The 17,873-nt window shown below is 39.9% G+C and overlaps 1 protein-coding gene across 2 annotated transcripts in view; it reads right to left on the bottom strand.

The window, feature by feature from the left end:
- Positions 1-17,873, bottom strand: part of AP3B1 (adaptor related protein complex 3 subunit beta 1) — a 1,155,804-nt gene that overhangs the window by 311,657 nt on the left and 826,274 nt on the right. For both annotated transcript variants that reach the window (XM_053701376.1, XM_053701377.1), the window contains exon 20: positions 8,912-9,062. In XM_053701376.1, the coding sequence (XP_053557351.1) occupies positions 8,912-9,062 (151 nt within the window). The remainder of the gene's footprint in view (positions 1-8,911; positions 9,063-17,873) is intronic.

Raw genomic sequence — 17,873 nt, 5'->3', positions numbered from 1 at the left:
GAACAAAGCAGCATTCTGGCACTACTTTAAAAATAATAAACTCTTGATTGAAGAATCTATACTAACACCTCACTTTACCTCTTTCTATCACTAACGTAGGCAAAGAGAATGATTGGAGTGGGAGGGAAGGGAGGAGCTATATATAGCAGCTCTGCTGTGGTGTTTTTTGCCTCCTCTTGCTGACCAGGAGGTGAAATCCCACAAGTAAGGATGATGATCAGTGGACTCATTGTGTCTTTAAAAAGAAAAGCATAATTCTGTTGCTGGATAAATCCCTTGTAAGACCTCATATTGAGTATAGATTGCAGTTCTAGGGACCAATTATGAAAAGGGACATGGCAGAATAAGAAAAAGTTCAGAGAAGGGCCACGAAACTAAAAACTCTAGAATAAAGGCGAATGAGAGGTGATATGATTACTTTATATAAATATATTCAATGCCCATATACAGAGTTGACAGAAGTGTTGTTTATTCCAAGGCAGTTGTTTGTAACACAAGGTCACAATTTAGGGCTAGAGGAAACTTAAAAGTTTTTTTCATGGTAATAGTAACCAAATTGAGGAACATCTTGTCTAAGTAGGTAGTGACTGCCAACACCTTAGATAAAATTAAAAATGGCTTAGATATATTAATGGCTAAAAACAGAATTCTAATTGTTTAATTCAAGATCACTTGTCAGCTTCTTTAATGTAAATCAGGTAGTCTCTGTATAGGTTAAATTCTATTTACTTCACTCTTCTTTCAACCGCATCTACTATGTTACTATGGTTGATTGCCTGAAGCAGGAAAATCCTCTACTTCCAAAGCAATTAAAACCTCCCATAATAGAACTGTGTGTCCTGTGATTCAGAAAATCCGTCCACAGATGAGAAATCTTTAGATTTACAAGTATCCCTTTTACCTATGGGGAATTTAGAAAGGCTGCTCCTAATGGATGTCCTTGATGAGACAAAAGCCAGAGTAGGATACCATTCCAACCCTTGGATGCATCTCCATTTAGCTGTTGGATGCAAATCAACCAACAATCCATTAATGGCAGTGTAAATATATTCTTTAAATGTTGGCTATAGTTCTGAAGAACCTCCATGGGTGCAGCTATGGTGGGCCATAGACCCTTGTACACTGATATAAGAGCTGCACAACAAAACCCTGTCTAGAGTTAGACTCAGAACATGAGGTACAGAGATGAGTAGGGGGACATACCAGTAAATCATTAGTAAGTAAACAAAAGTTTGAAGAAGTTAAAATATCAGTGGATCTCCCTTTCAAATGATCAGCTGATAGGCCAGTGACCTGACCTGAGCCAACTTGCTCAACAGTAAAATACAGAGGAATAAGTAAGGACTGTACCTTTTCATATAGACAGGAAGACACATTGTTAACCCTTAAGGGAAGCAAAAGAAGTGGTACAAAGTAAAACTGAATTATTCCCGTAAGAGAATACAGTGAGGTATACCGACAAGTATGCACTGAAAATAACTAACTATAACAAAACATTAAAGGCTAGCAATAATAAATCAAAAGCAATCAAAAGGTTTAAATAATTTATTCCCCAATTTGAGAAAAGCTCTCATATGATTAGAGTTGTCTCACCACCTCCCCCAGTCCTGGCAGCTTCTCCGAGCACGCTTAGATGGTTACAGAACCACATGAACAGGAAAAGAATTAGACAGGAAGACACACTAAAAAGCGTGACAAAAGGTTAACCCTTAGTGCTACCACTGAGCGATAAAACCAAAACCTGAAATTAAAATCCTAGATTTTAGCGCAGGTGAATAAATAATGATGCTTTTGAAGTCAGACACAATAAATTTAAAGAGTGCCTTAAAACTGCTATATAAAGTGTGTGGTGTATAAATCTATGCCCCCAGATTATGTGAATAACGCGTAAAGTTCATACTAATAGTTGGCTACAAAGGTGCATTGTATTTATCTGTTAGCAGCTTACCTCAGCTGCAGACAACTGCTTCCAGTAGACCTGAGGCAGTGCAAGCACAATGCCAAGGATCTCACATGGAAAAGCAGGGGATTGTCAGATAAATCAAAATTTCACCTGTGGAGGGCAGTGGATGACACAAAGAGCAGCACCCTGTAAAATAGGCGACTGGTAGATAAATATGTATTTCACCTGGGAAGACTGATATTTCCCCATTGGGAAAATATTTTTCTTGTCTGAAAACTCCAGTCTTTCCCTCTGTCCTTTATGGGGGGGGGGGGGGATTTATGCCAGAATGATTACAGAACCCTGGGTAGATCAGCACTTCAAAATTCCCCTCACTCCATCTTGGAGGGAAAAATTAAACCGTATGCTTACCTGATAAATGTCTTTCTTTCCGGACATGGAGTGTCCACAAAGTCATTCCAATTACTAGTGGGATATTCCCTCCTGGCCAGTAGGAGGAGGCAAAGAGCTCCACAGCAAAGCTGTTAAGTGTCACTTCCCTTACCCATAACTCCCAGTCATTCATCTGAAGGGAAATGGAAAAAGATGATAACACAAAGGTGTAAAGGTGCCTGAGGTTTAGAAAAAATTACTGTCTAAATTACAGGGTGGGGTCGTGGACTCTTCATGTCCGGAAAGAAAGAAATTTATCAGGTAAGCATACATTTAATTTTCTTTCCTAAGACATGGAGAGTCCACAACGTCATTCCAATTACTAGTGGGAACCAATACCCAAGCTAGAGGACACGGAATGAATAGGGAGAGAGAACAAGACAGGCAGGCCTAAACAGAAGGCACCACCGCTTGAAGAACCTTTATCCCAAAGGAAGCCTTAGCCGAGGCAAAAGTATCAAATTTGTAGAATGTGGAAAAAGTATGCAAAGAGGACCAAGTTGCAGCCTTGCAAATCTGTTCCACAGAAGCTTCATTTTTGAAAGCCCATGAAGATGAAACAGCCCTAGTGGAATGAGCTGTAATTCTCTCAGGAGGCTGCTGTCCAGCAGTCTCATAAGCAAAATGAATCATATTTCTAAACCAGAGGGAAAGAGAAGTAGCAGTAGTCTTCTGACTCTTATGCTTTCCAGAAAAACAAACAGGGCAGAGGACAGGCGAAAATCCTTAGTAGCCTGTAGATAGAATTTTAAAGCTTGCACCACATCCAAGTTGTGCAACAGACGTTCCTTATGAGGAGAATTTGGACAGAGAGAAGGAACAACTATTTCCTGATTAATATTTCTAACTGAAACTAAGGGAGAAACCCCAATTTAGTACGAAGGACCACCTTATCCGCATGAAATATAAGGTAAGGCTAATCACACTGTAAGGCCGAGAGTTCCAAAACTCTCCGAGCAGAAGAAATAGCAACAAGAAACAAAACCTTCCAAGATAACAACTTAACATCTATGGAATGCATAGGCTCAAATGGAGCCTGCTGTAAAACTTTAAGAACAAGGTTAAGGCTCCAAGGAGGAGCAACAGGTTTAAACACAGGCCTGATTCTGACCAGGGCTTCCTGGAGAAAAGACAAAATTCTAGGAATCCTGACCCTACTCCAAGAGTAGCCCTTTGATTCACACCAATAAAAGGTATTTATGCCATACCTTATGGTAATTTTACAAGTAACAGGCTTGCGAGCCTGGATCATGGTCTCAATGACCGACTCAGAAAACCCACGCTTAGCCAGAACTAAGCGTTCAATCTCCAAGCAGTCAGCTTCAGAGAAATGAGATTTGGATGGAGGAAAGGACCCAGAGTTAGAAGGTCTTCCACAGAGGTAACCTCCAAGGAGGAAGAGATGACATCTTCACTACGTCTGCATACCAGATCCTGCGAGGCCACGCAGGAGCTACTAGAATTACAGACGCTCTCTCCTGTTTGATACGAGCAATGACTTGTGGAAGGAGTGTAAACGGAGGAAACAGGTATGCCAGACCGAAAACCCAAGGAACCGCCAGAGCATCTATCAGAGCAGCATGCGGATCTCTTGACCTTGAACCGTACCTTGGAAGATTGGCGTTCTGACGAGACCCCCCACTTGAGGGTTAGCCTGGAGAACACTTCCGGGTGGAGAGCCCACTCCCCGGGATGAAATGTCTGTCTGCTCAAGAAATCTGCCTCCCAGTTGACTACTCCTGGGATATGGATGGCAGATAGACAACAATTGTGAGCTTCCGCCCACTGAATAATCCATGTCACCTCCTTCATGGCAAAGAAACTCAGAGTTCCTCCCTGATGGTTGATGTAAGCCATTGAGGTGGTGATGTCCGATTGAAACCTGATAAACCGGGCTAAGGACAATTGAGGCCAAACCATCAGAGCATTGTAGATCGCTCTCAACTCCAAGATGTTAATGGGGAGAGCAGACTCCTCCCGGGTCCATAGGCCCTGCACCTTTAACGAGTCCCACACTGCTCCCCAGCCTAGCGTCCGTGGTCACAATCACCCAGGAGGGTCTCCGGAAGCATGTGCCCTGAGACAGATGATCCTGCAAAATCCACCACGAGAGTGTTTGTCAACTGGTCCAGATCTATCCTCTGAGACAGATTTGAATGGTCTCCTTTGCATTGTCTGAGCATGCATAACTGCATGCATAACTGCAGAGCTCTCAAATGGAATTGAGCAAAAGGAATGATGTCCATGGAAGCGACCATCAGACCAATTATCTTCATACACTAAGCCACTGATAGTCGAAGCCACTGATAGTCGAAGCCACTGATAGTCGAAAAGTAGACTGTAGAGAGAGGCAAGAGGAGAGAAGTTTGGATTTTCTGACCTCCATCAGAAAAACTGTCACAGATAGGGAATCTATGATGGTCCTTAAGAAGCAAACCCTTGTAGCCGGAACAAGTGAACTCTTCTCCAGATTCAGTTTCCAACCGTGGGAACGTAGAAAAGACAACAAGATCTCTGTATGAGAGTTTGCTTGTTGAAACAAGGGCGTTTTAACCAATATGTCGCCCATTGTAATTCCCTGAGACCTGACAACTGCCAAAAGAGCCCCCAGAACCTTTGAGAAAAATTTGGGAGCTGTGGCAAGGCCAAACAGAAGAGCAACAAACTGAAAGTGCTTGTCTTGAAAAGCGAATGTCAGGAACTGGTGTTGATCCCTGTGGATGGGAACATGAAGAAAGGCATCCTTTAGATCTATTATCATGAACTGACCCTCTTGGACCAACAGAAGAATGGAACAAATAGTTTCCATTTTAAAGGACAGAACCCTGAGAAACTTTAAAGTCTAAAATGGGTCGAAAAGTTCCCTCTTTTTTTGGGAACCACAAACAGATTTGAATAAAATCCTAGACCTCGTCCTTTTACTGGAACAGGAATAATCACTCCCAATGAGGAGAGGTCCTGAACGCATTTTAAGAATGCCTCTCTTTATAACTGATCCGCAGATAACCTTGAGAGGAGAAATCTGCCCTTGGGAAGACGACATTTGAATTCTATTTTGTAACCCTGAGATACTAAGTCAACAGCCCAAGGGATCTGGGAAATCTCGTATCCACTCATGACAAAACAGGGAAAGTTTGCTCCCCACTTGATCCGATCCCGGACCGGAGGCAGACCCTTCATGCTGACTTAGACTCAGCTGAGGGTTTCTTTGATTGCTTCCCCTTGTTCCAAGAAGACTTGTATGATCAGCTGACAAAGATTTAAGCCACAGAGCCCTACGGGCTAGAACAATGAAGCCAGACATCTTGGCTCCCAGTCTAATGATTTGCATGTTAGCATCAGAAATAAAAGAATTGGCTAATTTGAGAGCCTAAATTCTATTGTGAATCTCCTCCAACTGAGATTCTTCTAAAATTAATTCAGACAAAGCATCGCACTAATAAGATGCCGCACTTGCTACTGTGGCAATACAAACTGCAGGTTGCCATTGAATACCCTGATGAACATACATCTTCTTCAAATAAGCCTCCAACTTTTTGTCCAAGAACAGCTATCCTCAATAGGGATCGTAGCTCTCTTAGCCAGAGTAGAAATTGTCCCTTCTACCTTAGGCACCCACCATGCGCCATTAATCTCTAATGGAGTCAGCAACAGGAAACATCTTTTTAGAGACAGGAGACGGGGAGAAAGGTATCCCTGGCTTCCCCATTGCTGTGAAATAATCTCCGTCATACGGTCTGGACCAGGAAACACTTCCACAGAGGAAGGATCATCATAGTATTTGTTAAGCTTACAAGATTTCTTAGGGTTGACGGCGACAGAAGAGTCGGAGTCGTCCAAAGTAGCCAGTACCTCCTTTGACAGTAAACAAAGGTGTTCAAGCTTAAATTTGAAGATTACTTCTTCAGCATCAGACAAAGAAATTATACTGTTCGAAACTGAGATTTTACCCTCAGAGGCTACCGAGGTATCCTCTTTAGCAGACTTATGAGGAAGGACAACCTGAGTAGAAGCAGATGGAACAGACACCTTATACTCTGAACATTTTTTAGATTTCCTCTTGCGCTTCCCCATCATGGGAAAAGCAGATAAAGCCGCTGATACCGCAGAGGATATCTGTGCAGCAAAATCTGATGGCAAAAAAAAACTCCTCCAGGAGGCTGAGATGAACTGCAGGGCACTGTATGTGAAACTACTGTGGAGGCTTGGGACGTGTGAGGAGAAATCTGTGGCATTGCCTGAACAGCATCATCCTGAGAGACATTAGGCTCAGAAACAAAAAGTTTATCTTTACATTTCAAAGTCCTTTCTAAACATGAGACACAAAATTCCATAGGTAACACAATTTGGGCCTCAAGACACAATAATCATTTGTCTATAGGTACAGACTCCTGCTCCATGTCCATAGCTTAAGGGATTCCCCGGAGACATAGGAATAACAAGAGAAAAATAAATATTTTGAAATTGAAACTCACTTTAAACTTACTCAGAGCGGTTTGCGCTCAAAACGTACCCCTAATAAGGACCTCTACACCTCAGCAGACTAAGGTGCGCTACCTGCCCCTCTGGAATACAACAAATCTTGTCAGGAATAGACCAGCCGGTGTCACAGACTAACAGATTAGACTAACACATCCAACACCGCTCCGATCAGTTCTGAGAGCGGAAGGGAGGAGTCATGTGACCGGCCGAAAATGAAACTGCGCATCAAGTAAAAGTACGCGTTTCAGAAGCCGTTAAAGACCAAATAGGAATCTGACACATTCAGACCTAATTCTGCCGTTCTCACTCTTGTGCTGACAGAGTGAAATAAACAGACACAAGTCTCAATAAGACCCACACAGAGTTGAAATAAATAAAATGAGCTCCAAAATAAGGTTATCTCCTTCATATCCATAAAGGAAGATTAACCCCTAAGTCTCCTGTCACATACATTTTAATGTGCCTGCACACTGTCTAAATACAATCCTCTTCTAAGGATTTAGCATGTCCCAAATAAATAATGCAGAGAAAACCTCTTAAGTGCAAGTTCCCAGTACCTAGAAGACAAAAGCACTTACCTACAATCTAGCTGTCCAGCAGGAAGACAGCTCACAAGGCGTGAAAGGACACATACTCCTTACAGAGACCTGTAGAAAAAAGAAAGAACAGAGTAACCAACTCTGGCTTTCTATAGGGCAGCAATATGTTAGGAATACAAAGTAAGGACCACCTCACCACTTCCCAACTGCTTAAAAGCCACCACTACTCTTACTCAAGAGATTGACGAGGACACATCTAAACCCAAATCCTTGCTTGCAGGGAAAAGTACCCAAAAAAGGAAAAATATCTTCAGACACCGAGTTTCCCCTCCTCCATTGACAGAGGCAAAGAGAATGACTGGGGCTTATGGGTAAGGGAAGTGAAACTTAACAGCTTTGCTGTGGTGCTCTTTGCCTCTTCCTGCTGGAGTGAATGTCCCAATAGTAATTGGAATGACTTTGTGGACTCTCCATGTCTTAGGAAAGAAATAACAGAGGATTCAGGGTAAGTGGGAGAGATTAAAGCTTTGGTATGTTGTGGTGATTTTGCTTCCTCCTATTGGACTGGAGGGTAACTTTATTTGTAAATTAAGACATTTGAAAAAATAATTGGGACATTATAGTCCCAATCAAATCATACAAACCTTCCTAAACATGCAATTACTACATTTTTTAAAATTTTAAAGAAAAATACTAGGACAATTAGAAACATATGAGTGTGCGGAACATTCATGCTCATGTGCTATGTACACCTCACAGTATTGTACTTGTGTTAATGTGCATTTATGAGGTGACATCATATTGCAAGTGTGGGCAAGGTTACAAGGTTCCCCTTAAGGGACATTGTACACTAGATTTTTCTTTGCATAAATGTTTTATAGATAATCCATTTATATAGCCCATCTGGTAGTGTTTTTGTAAAAATGTATAGTTTTGCTTATATTTTAACAACATTGTGCTGATTTTTAGACTACTAACCAAGTCCCACAGTGTCAGATGTATACACGCGTTTACTGACTCCTGCTGTCTCCTGATCATGTTATAAGGCTTTTCATATGCAGGGAGGGGGGAGTGTCTACTCTGCTTTTTTTCCCAGCACCATTCAGTAGATGTCCCAGACTAATCTCATCAACAGTGCTAAACGGGGAGCTTCCAAGTAAGTTTTTAAAAGGTTTTATACTGGATTTTTAGATCAGTATCTGTGCATAGTCTTCTTTATAGTAGTGTCTATTACATACAATTATATGAAAATTGGTGCATACTGTCGTACATGGTCACAGGAGTCTAGAAAAGGACAAATACTCCTTGTCTGGTAAGATGCGACTCCTGAAAGAACCCCTCTTTTCTGTGACAATACCATGCTTCTTATTGGGCAGAATAAACAGCAACAACAATTTTTTAATCAATTAACAAAAAAGTGTTAGTACAAGCTTTAGGAAGTTATATCAATTTTGATTTGAACTATAATGTCCTATTAAAATATAAAGGAATCCCTTATTGTACATAAACAAAGAATAAAGAGATATGCAATATTATCATAGTACTTTTACCATACCTTATTATTTGTAACGTTTTTAGGTACTGCTGGTTCTGAAGCACTTTCTTCAGATTCTGAGCTTGATTCAGAGGATTCATCAGACGAATCAGCTGAGGATGATGAATTAGAATCTTCAAAAGCTTTTTCTTTCTTTTCATCTTGAGAGTCACTAAAGAAATAAAACAATAACTAAATTCAACAACTGCAGAGGTCATTTTCAGAGTACGTGTTACTAAATTATATAACTGTTTACCAATGTCAACTGAAAAAAAGAAAATCTTAAAAAAAAGGCAGCAAATGCTTTAATATTTTAATATACACTCAGGTGTAGTTAAAAAAAACATTTTTTTGTAATATACTTTCATTACTTATTTTACCCCCATTTACAGTAATTTAAATCTGAAAATTGTGGGTTTCTTAAATCTGAAAATTGAAAGTGCACATGGCAGACCTATCAAACCTAACCCTGCCACATATCTGTATGTTATTGCAGGCCTCCAGAAAAAAAAATCAGAAGGTGTTGTCTATCCCTTCAACCCAACTGAAGAAAATTCTATATCTTTGCTAAGCCTTGACCACATCTCCTCATTCTAAAATCTGCCTATAACAAGATGTGTAGGATATGTCCCTTCTCATATCCGTTACTTCTGCCACCCAGGTATGCGGCTACTTTACATTCTTTCTCCTTAGCACAAGGGCTTCCTATGGGTGACACCAGACAGTGGGAAAATGGGTAAACAATGTTACTATAAGTCCAGTTATCCTTCTGTGATATGCTGCTTATGTGTGCAGCTTTATTTAACTTCAACTACCCATCAGAACGATAAAATATCAATAATAAGGGGGAAATATAAACAGGACAGATTAATCCCAGATCTACAATATTAAATAGCATGGCCCAAAAGACCATAGGAAAGGACTAATATTGGAGAGGGTCTGATGTATTCTAGGGAGGCAATAATAATTGCTGGGTAATCTGAAATATTAGAAAGCCAACTTTCGAGAAAAATTCTCAGGACTGTTTGTTGTGAAAAACAGCCATAGCCTTGTTTTTATAATCATGGGGAAGAGTTACATGTACATAGGAAAACTATATACTGTTATTTTCAGCACCAATTAATCTTTTATCTGATCACTTTGTTTACCTATATTTGTTGGATTAAGACATAATGTAATACATCAGGAAGAGGTGTTAATAAATGCAATAATCTCCATTAAAGTTAAATCTCTTCTTGCTAACCACAAAATCACCATTACCTGGGTGACAAGGCCACTCTACTCCACATACCTCATTTCAAGCGCATAAAAGTAATATAGTTTTCAATTCAAATCCAGAATAGGTCTTCATATAAAGAAATACCCACCAACGAATATGCATTTAATGTACGATCTTCACATATTACTCTTGCTACTATTACTGAATACTATAGTGGTTAAGGGAAACACAAAAGTGGTAATTTAGAATGCCCCCTGCCTACTAAGCACATAGATAGCAAACATGTATATGCTTTCATAATCACATAGCTAGACACCATTTAACCCTATAAAAATATAAATTTCCTTAAAAGGTACATACATTTTTAAGAGAAAATTGCTCCATTTATCAACTGACAGGCAGACAAGGTTCACTATCCATGAACCTCGTCCACCAAGCATCAACTGCCCGCATTTAACATTGTTCAAGCCGCTGCTTGCACAATGCCGCCCCTGCTTGTGTGTGAGCGGGGGCTGTCAATCATCCCAATTGATTTGATCAGGGTGATTGAAGTCTGCCACACTTTTGGTGGTGGAAAAGTTAAATAGCAGCCTTAAGACCACTGCTACTTAACTAGCATTTCATGTTTGCTCACGAAAAAATGGAGCCCAATGTCTTCTACACTCTACTACTAGCACAGCCCAACATTTTAGGCTTTGGTGGGTGTCTGGGGAGATGTAAATGGGTGGAAGGGTACCTGGGGGGTTTACACATGGGTTTGAGTTTAGCTGTGTGTATAATTGGGTGGAAATATTGACAGCAAATGAGTGTGAAAAGGTGGGAGAGAGACTTAGAGCAATGTAGAGTGCTTGTGTGCGTGTGTGTAAGAGTGGGACTGTGCCTGGTCCATGTATTGTGCCTGGTCCATGTATTTAAGAGTAGGACAGACCATGGGTACGTGTGATAAAGTGCAGTGAGCAGATATAAATATGTCAGTGCATAAAGGAGGAAGAGAACCTGAGGGTATTTACAGAGAGCATGAAACTCCCTAGAGACCTCTGCAAACTCAACAATGAAGGCACCAGGGGCTTCCTTGGACTTCTCAACAACCAGACCACTGTCAACAGGTGATGAGAGAAGCTGGTATAACTGTATGAGCCCCCTACTAGAAGTACAAGTTGTATCAGGAACAAGATTATACATGATAAACCCCAGACGCACTAGTTTGCCAGGGAAACCTTCTCAGTGACCCTCCTGAGTAAGTACCCTAAGGAGGGATGAGATTATGCCTGTAGGAGGAGGGGTGTAAAATTTAAAGAAAATCACTTTTATATCAAGATTTACCAAAATAAATAAAATGGATTTTGGAAAAAAAAAAAACGAATCCAGAAAGCCATGGAACTGTTGTCTAACGCCTTTCCCACAGATTAAGTCCACAGTTGCAGGGAAAGATGATCTTCATATCTGTGCTACATGTTAATTTAAAATGCCCACTTCCAGATGCAAATTAAATTAACATACTTGGACCTCTGGGGTAAGACTTATAGTTCCTTTGAGGACATATGGACACACAATAAGTACATTTATTAGTATTCTTAATAATAAATTTGGGCAGTACTTTCTGTAGGGATGTTTTGAGCAAGAATTCAAATTTTAATTTTAAAGCATAATAAAAAACTGCAATATAAACTCAACATATACATTTTCTGTACACAAAAAAATGTCTGGTTTGCTTAAGATTGATCTCCAATATGATAATATATCTGTCAAGTCTATATTGGTAACATTTTATTTTTCCCCTAAGAAGTATTGTTTCTCCGGACTTGCTTTCTATTCTTCTTTTATAATCTTTGACACCACTATAAGTTATACTGTATATGTATCTTCTTTGGGTTTTTGTATATCTGTAAATATTTTGCTTCTCAGTCATTGTTAAAATACTTTCAAACCCTATTAAAAACAAATATTTATAAAAAAAATTGTCTGGCTTGCATGTAATACACATTAAAAGAGATAGAAGCATACACTGCACAAAAACATTTTAATGTCCCTTTAATGTTGTATCACAACTAGGGCCAGATTACAAGAGGCGTGCTTTGCTAGAAGTTTTTTTCTTTCATGGAATTGGCAAGAGTCCATGAGCTAGTGACTTATGGGATATAAAATCCTACCAGGAGGGGAAAAGTTTCCCAAATCTCAAAATGCCTATAAATACACCTCCCACCACACCCACAATTCAGTTTCACAAACTTTGCCTCCTATGGAGGTGGTGAAGTAAGTTTGTACTTGATTTTTTTTTGTTTTTTTCTAATGATAAGCGCTTCTAAGCATTCTGAAGCCCAATTCCTTTCAGAGTACAGTGTTTGTAAGAGGGATGTGAAGAGAGTATCACCTATTGATTTTTTTATTGTTTCCCTTGCGGGAAATCTTTTCAAGGGTTCTCTGTTATCGGTCGTAGGGATTTATCTCCTACCTCCATTTTCAGATTGATGATATACTCTTATATACCATTAGCTCTGCTGATACTTTTTCAGTACTGGTTTGGCTATCTGCTATATGTAGATGGGTTTCTTTCAGTAAGTATGTATCATTATTTAAGACACTCTCAGCTATGGTTCGGCGCTTTATGTATTATTATAAAGTTTTAAATATATGTATTTTACTAATATTTGCCATGAGTCAGGTCTATGTGTATTTCCCTTTGCAGTCTGGCAGTTTCATTATGGGAATTATGTTTTAGGAAGTTTGTCTTACCTGGGGTATAGTCTTTTTCCAATTTGACTTATTTTTTCTTTAAAAACGTAAAAAAACATTTTTGTCGCGAGAATTTTTTGTCGCGAATGTGCATCTGTAATGACGCAAGTTAGTCATTTCCTGCATCTTAGTTGACGCTAGGTTGTTTGGTGTGAAATTGTTATGACGCGAGTTGCGTCATTTCTGGATGTTTGTTTGCTCCAAAAAGTTTTACAACTGCCTTTTGCGTCATGCGTCATTCTTGGCACCAAAATTTTTTTAGTTTTAGATTTCCCCTCTTCCTTTATGCTCCTTGCCTTCTCTATGCTCAGAAGCTGATGTAGGAACCATTCTGCCTGAACACAGTTCTACCAAAGCAAAGTGTATCTGTTGTAAGCGTAGAGTTTTGGGAAAAAGTCCCTAATTGAATCTTATCTAAGGAAAGCTTATTAACATTCTGGCTATATTCTCAGACCTGCCATTTCTATGGCTGATGTTGCGGCTGCATCAACTTTTTGGTTGGATAGCTTAGCACATGGGGAAAAAGAATCTGATTTACATAGCATTGTTCGTTTGCTTCAACATGCTAATCATTTTATCTGTGATGCTATTTTTGATATCATCAAGATTAATGTTAAATCTATGTCTTTAGCTATTTTAGCTAGAGGAGCTTTATGGCTCAAATCATGGAATGCTGACATGGTATCTAAATCTAGGTTACTATCTCTATCATTCCAGGGTAATAATTTGTTTGGTTCCCAGTTGGATTCTATCATTTCCACTATTACTGGGGGGAAGGGAGTTTTTTTGCCCCAAGATAAAAAGTCTAAGGGTAAATCTAAAGCTTCTAATCGGTTTCGTTCCTTTCGTCAGAATAGAGAACAGAAAACCACTCCTTCCCCTAAGGACTCTGGCTCCAATTGGACGCCATCTTCGAGTTGGAATAAATCCAAGCCTTATAAGAAACCAAAGCCAGCCCCTAAGACTGCATGAAGGTTTCAGCCCTCAATCCAGTTCTGCTGGTAGGGGGCAGATTGAAATTATTTCAAGATGTTTGGGCAGGTTCCGTTCAGAATCATTCGATTCAGAATATTGTCTCTCAGGGGTATCGAACAGGTTTCAGAATAAGACCTCCTGTGAGAAGATTTTTTTCTCTCATGTTACAACAAATCCTGTGAAAGCTCAGGCCTTTCTGAAGTGTGTTTCAGATCTAGAGCTTTCAGGGGTAATTGTACCAGTTCCGCTTCTGGAACAGGGTCTGGGTTTTTACTCAAATTTATTCATTGTCCCGAAGAAGGAAACCTTTGTCAGACCAGTTCTGGATCTGAAGTTTTTTAATCAATTTGTAAGGGTCCCAACTTTTAAGATGGTGACTATAAGGACTATTCTGCCTTTTGTTCAGCAAGGTCATTACATGTTCTCAATAGACTTACAGGATGTGTATCTATACATTCCGATTCATCCAGACCACTATCGGTTTCTGAGATTCTCTTTTCTAGACAAGCATTACCAGTTTGTTGCTCTTCCATTTGGCTTAGCAACAGCTCCAAGAATCTTTTCGAAGGTACTCGGTGCCCTTCTATCTGTAATCAGAGATAACGGTATTGCGGTGTTTCCTTATTTGGACGATATTTTGGTACTAGCTCAGTCTTTTCATTTAGTAATTTCCAAGCTAAGCCGAGAGAAGTCATCAGTAATCATGATTGCCCCAGTATGGCCTCATAGGATTTGGCATGCGGGTCTGATTCAGATATCCAGCTGCCCTCCTCCTCTGCGGTCAGACCTTATGTCTCAAGGTCCGTTTTTCTATCCGGATCACAAGTCTCTGAATTTGATGGCATAGAAATTAAATGTTTTGTCCTTAGAATATGGTTTTCTCCGATTCTGTAATTGAAAACTTAATTCAGGGTTGTAAGCCTGTAACTAAAAGAAATCATCACAAGGTCTGGAAGGCCTTTATATTTCTTGGTGTATAGATCATAGTTTTTCCTGGCAATCTTTCAGAATTTCAAGGATTTTGCAGTTCTTGCAGGATGGTCTGGATAAGGGTTCATCTGCCCGTTCTCTGAAGGGGCAGATCACTGTTCTTTCAGTTTTGTTCTACAGAAAGATTGCTAATCTTCCTGATATTAATAGTTTTCTTCAGGCTCTGGGTCGTATTAAACCTTTAATCAAGCCAATTTCTCCTCAATGGAACCTTAACTTGGTGTTTAGGGTTTTGCAGGCACCTCCTTTTCAACATATGCATATGATGGATATTAAACTATTTCTTTTGGCTATTTTTTTTTAAAGAAGAGTTTCTGGGTTATCTGCTCTTTCTTGTGATCCTTGTTTTCTGATTTTTAAACAGGATAAGGCTGTTTTACGGACTCCATTTGGTTTTTTGCCTAAAGTTGTTTCTTCAGACAAGTTCAGCAGAGAGATAGTTGTTCCTTATTTGTGCCCTAATCCTAAGAATGCTTCAGGGTCCTAGGAAGGGTCAGAAAGCTTCTGCTGTTTCTTTGGCCTCTTGGTTTAAACTTTTGATTCACAAGGCTTACTTGGAGGCAGGTCAGCCTCCCCCGCAGCGGATTGCTTACACTAGGTCAGTTGCCACTTTTTGGGATTTCAAGAACGAAGTTTCAGTTGATCAGATTTGTAAGGCAGCTACTTAGTGTTCTTTGCATACTTTTACAAAATTCTACCATTTTATGTGTTTTGCTTCTTTGGTAGAAAGGTTCTTCAGACAGCTGTCGGTTCCTTTTTTGCTTGTTTGATTTATTTTAAATGCATTTAAAAAGAGAGGAAAAAAAGGGGTTGTGGATTTAATTTCTCAGTGAAAAAAAGATGGATAGTGGACTCTCACCACCTGCATGAAAGAAGGCATAATTTTATGCTTAAATTAATTTCTCTCAAGGTAGTGAGAATCCCCGAGACCCCACCCTTACAGTGGGGGAAAAAAAAGTATTTAGTCAGCCACCAATTGTGCAAGTTCTCCCACTTAAGAAGATGAGAGAGGCCTGTAATTTTCATCATAGGTATACCTCAACTATGAGAGACAAAATGTGGAAACAAATCCAGACAATCACATTGTCTGAATTGGAAAGAATTTATTTGCAAATTATGGTGGAAAATAAATATTTGGTCAATATCAAAAGTTCATCTCAATACTTTGTTATATATCCTTTGTTGGCAATGACAGAGGTCAAACGTTTTCTGTAAGTCTTCACAAGGTTGTCACACACTGCTGCTGGTATGTTGGCCCATTCCTGCATGCAGATCTCCTCTAGAGCAGTGATGTTTTGGGGCTGTCGCTTGGCAACACAGACTTTCAACTCCCTCCAAAGGTTTTCTATGGGGTTGAGATCTGGAGACTGGCTAGGCCACTCCAGGACCTTGAAATGCTTCTTACGAAGCCACTCCTTCGTTGCCCGGGCAGTGTATTTGGGATCATTGTCATGCTGAAAGACCCAGCCACATTTCATCTTCAATGACCTTGCTGATGGAAGGAGGTTTGCACTCAAAATCTCACGATACATGGCCCCATTCATTCTTTCATGTACACGGATCAGTCGTCCTGTTCCCTTTGCAGAGAAACAGCCCCAAAGCACGATGTTGCCACCCCCATGCTTCACAGTAGGTATGGTGTTCTCTCTCCTCCAAATACGACAAGTTGTGTTTCTACCAAACAGTTCTACTTTGGTTTCATCTGACCATATGACATTCTCCCAATCTGCTTCTGGATCATCCAAATGCTCTCTAGCATACTTCAGACGGGCCCAGACATGTACTGGCTTAAGCAGGGGGACACGTCTGGCACTGCTAGATCTGAGTCCCTGGCAGCGTAGTTGTAGAGAAGAGTAATAGTTCATAGACTCTCAACATCATGAAAGAAATTAATTTATCAGAAAAGCCTTAAAAATATTTTATGCTTACCTGATAAATGCATTTCTTTCCGGATATGGTGAGTCCACGGCTTCATCAATTACTGTTGGAAGTATCACTCCTGGCCAGCAGGAGGTGGCAAAGAGCACCACAGCAAAGCTGTTAAGTATCACTTCTCTTTCCACAACCCCCAGTCATTCGACTGAAGGGAAATGGAGAAAAACAGAATTTATGCTTACCTGATAAATTACTTTCTCTTGCGGTGTATCCAGGCCACGGATTCATCCTTACTTGTGGGATATTCTCATTCCCTACAGGAAGTGGCAAAGAGAACACACAGCAAAGCTGTCCATATAGCTCCCCCTTTGGCTCCGCCCCCCCAGTCATTCGACCGACGGTTAGGAGAAAAAACATAATTTATGTAAGAACTTACCTGATAAATTCATTTCTTTCATATTAGCAAGAGTCCATGAGCTAGTGACGTATGGGATATACATTCCTACCAGGAGGGGCAAAGTTTCCCAAACCTTAAAATGCCTATAAATACACCCCTCACCACACCCACAATTCAGTTTAACGAATAGCCAAGAAGTGGGGTGATAAGAAAAAAGTGCGAAAGCATATAAAATAAGGAATTGGAATAATTGTGCTTTATACAAAAAAATCATAACCACCACAAAAAAGGGCGGGCCTCATGGACTCTTGCTGATATGAAAGAAATGAATTTATCAGGTAAGTTCTTACATAAATTATGTTTTCTTTCATGTAATTAGCAAGAGTCCATGAGCTAGTGACGTATGGGATAATGACTACCCAAGATGTGGATCTTTCCACACAAGAGTCACTAGAGAGGGAGGGATAAAATAAAGACAGCCAATTCCTGCTGAAAATAATCCACACCCAAAATAAAGTTTAATGAAAAACATAAGCAGAAGATTCAAACTGAAACCACTGCCAGAAGTACTTTTCTACCAAAAACTGCTTCAGAAGAAGAAAACACATCAAAATAGAATAGAATAGGTAGAATTTAGAAAAAGTATGCAAAGAGGACCAAGTTGCTGCTTTGCAAATCTGATCAATCGAAGCTTCATTCCTAAACGCCCAGGAAGTAGAAACTGAACTAGTAGAATGAACTGTAATCCTTAGAGGCGGAGTTTTACCCGACTCGACATAAGCATGATGAAATAA

This window comes from Bombina bombina, chromosome 2 (assembly GCF_027579735.1).
Source record: "Bombina bombina isolate aBomBom1 chromosome 2, aBomBom1.pri, whole genome shotgun sequence".
Lineage (NCBI taxonomy): Eukaryota > Metazoa > Chordata > Amphibia > Anura > Bombinatoridae > Bombina > Bombina bombina.
The sequence above is the reverse complement of the archived record's forward strand: the minus strand, read 5'-3'. Positions and strand labels throughout refer to the sequence as shown.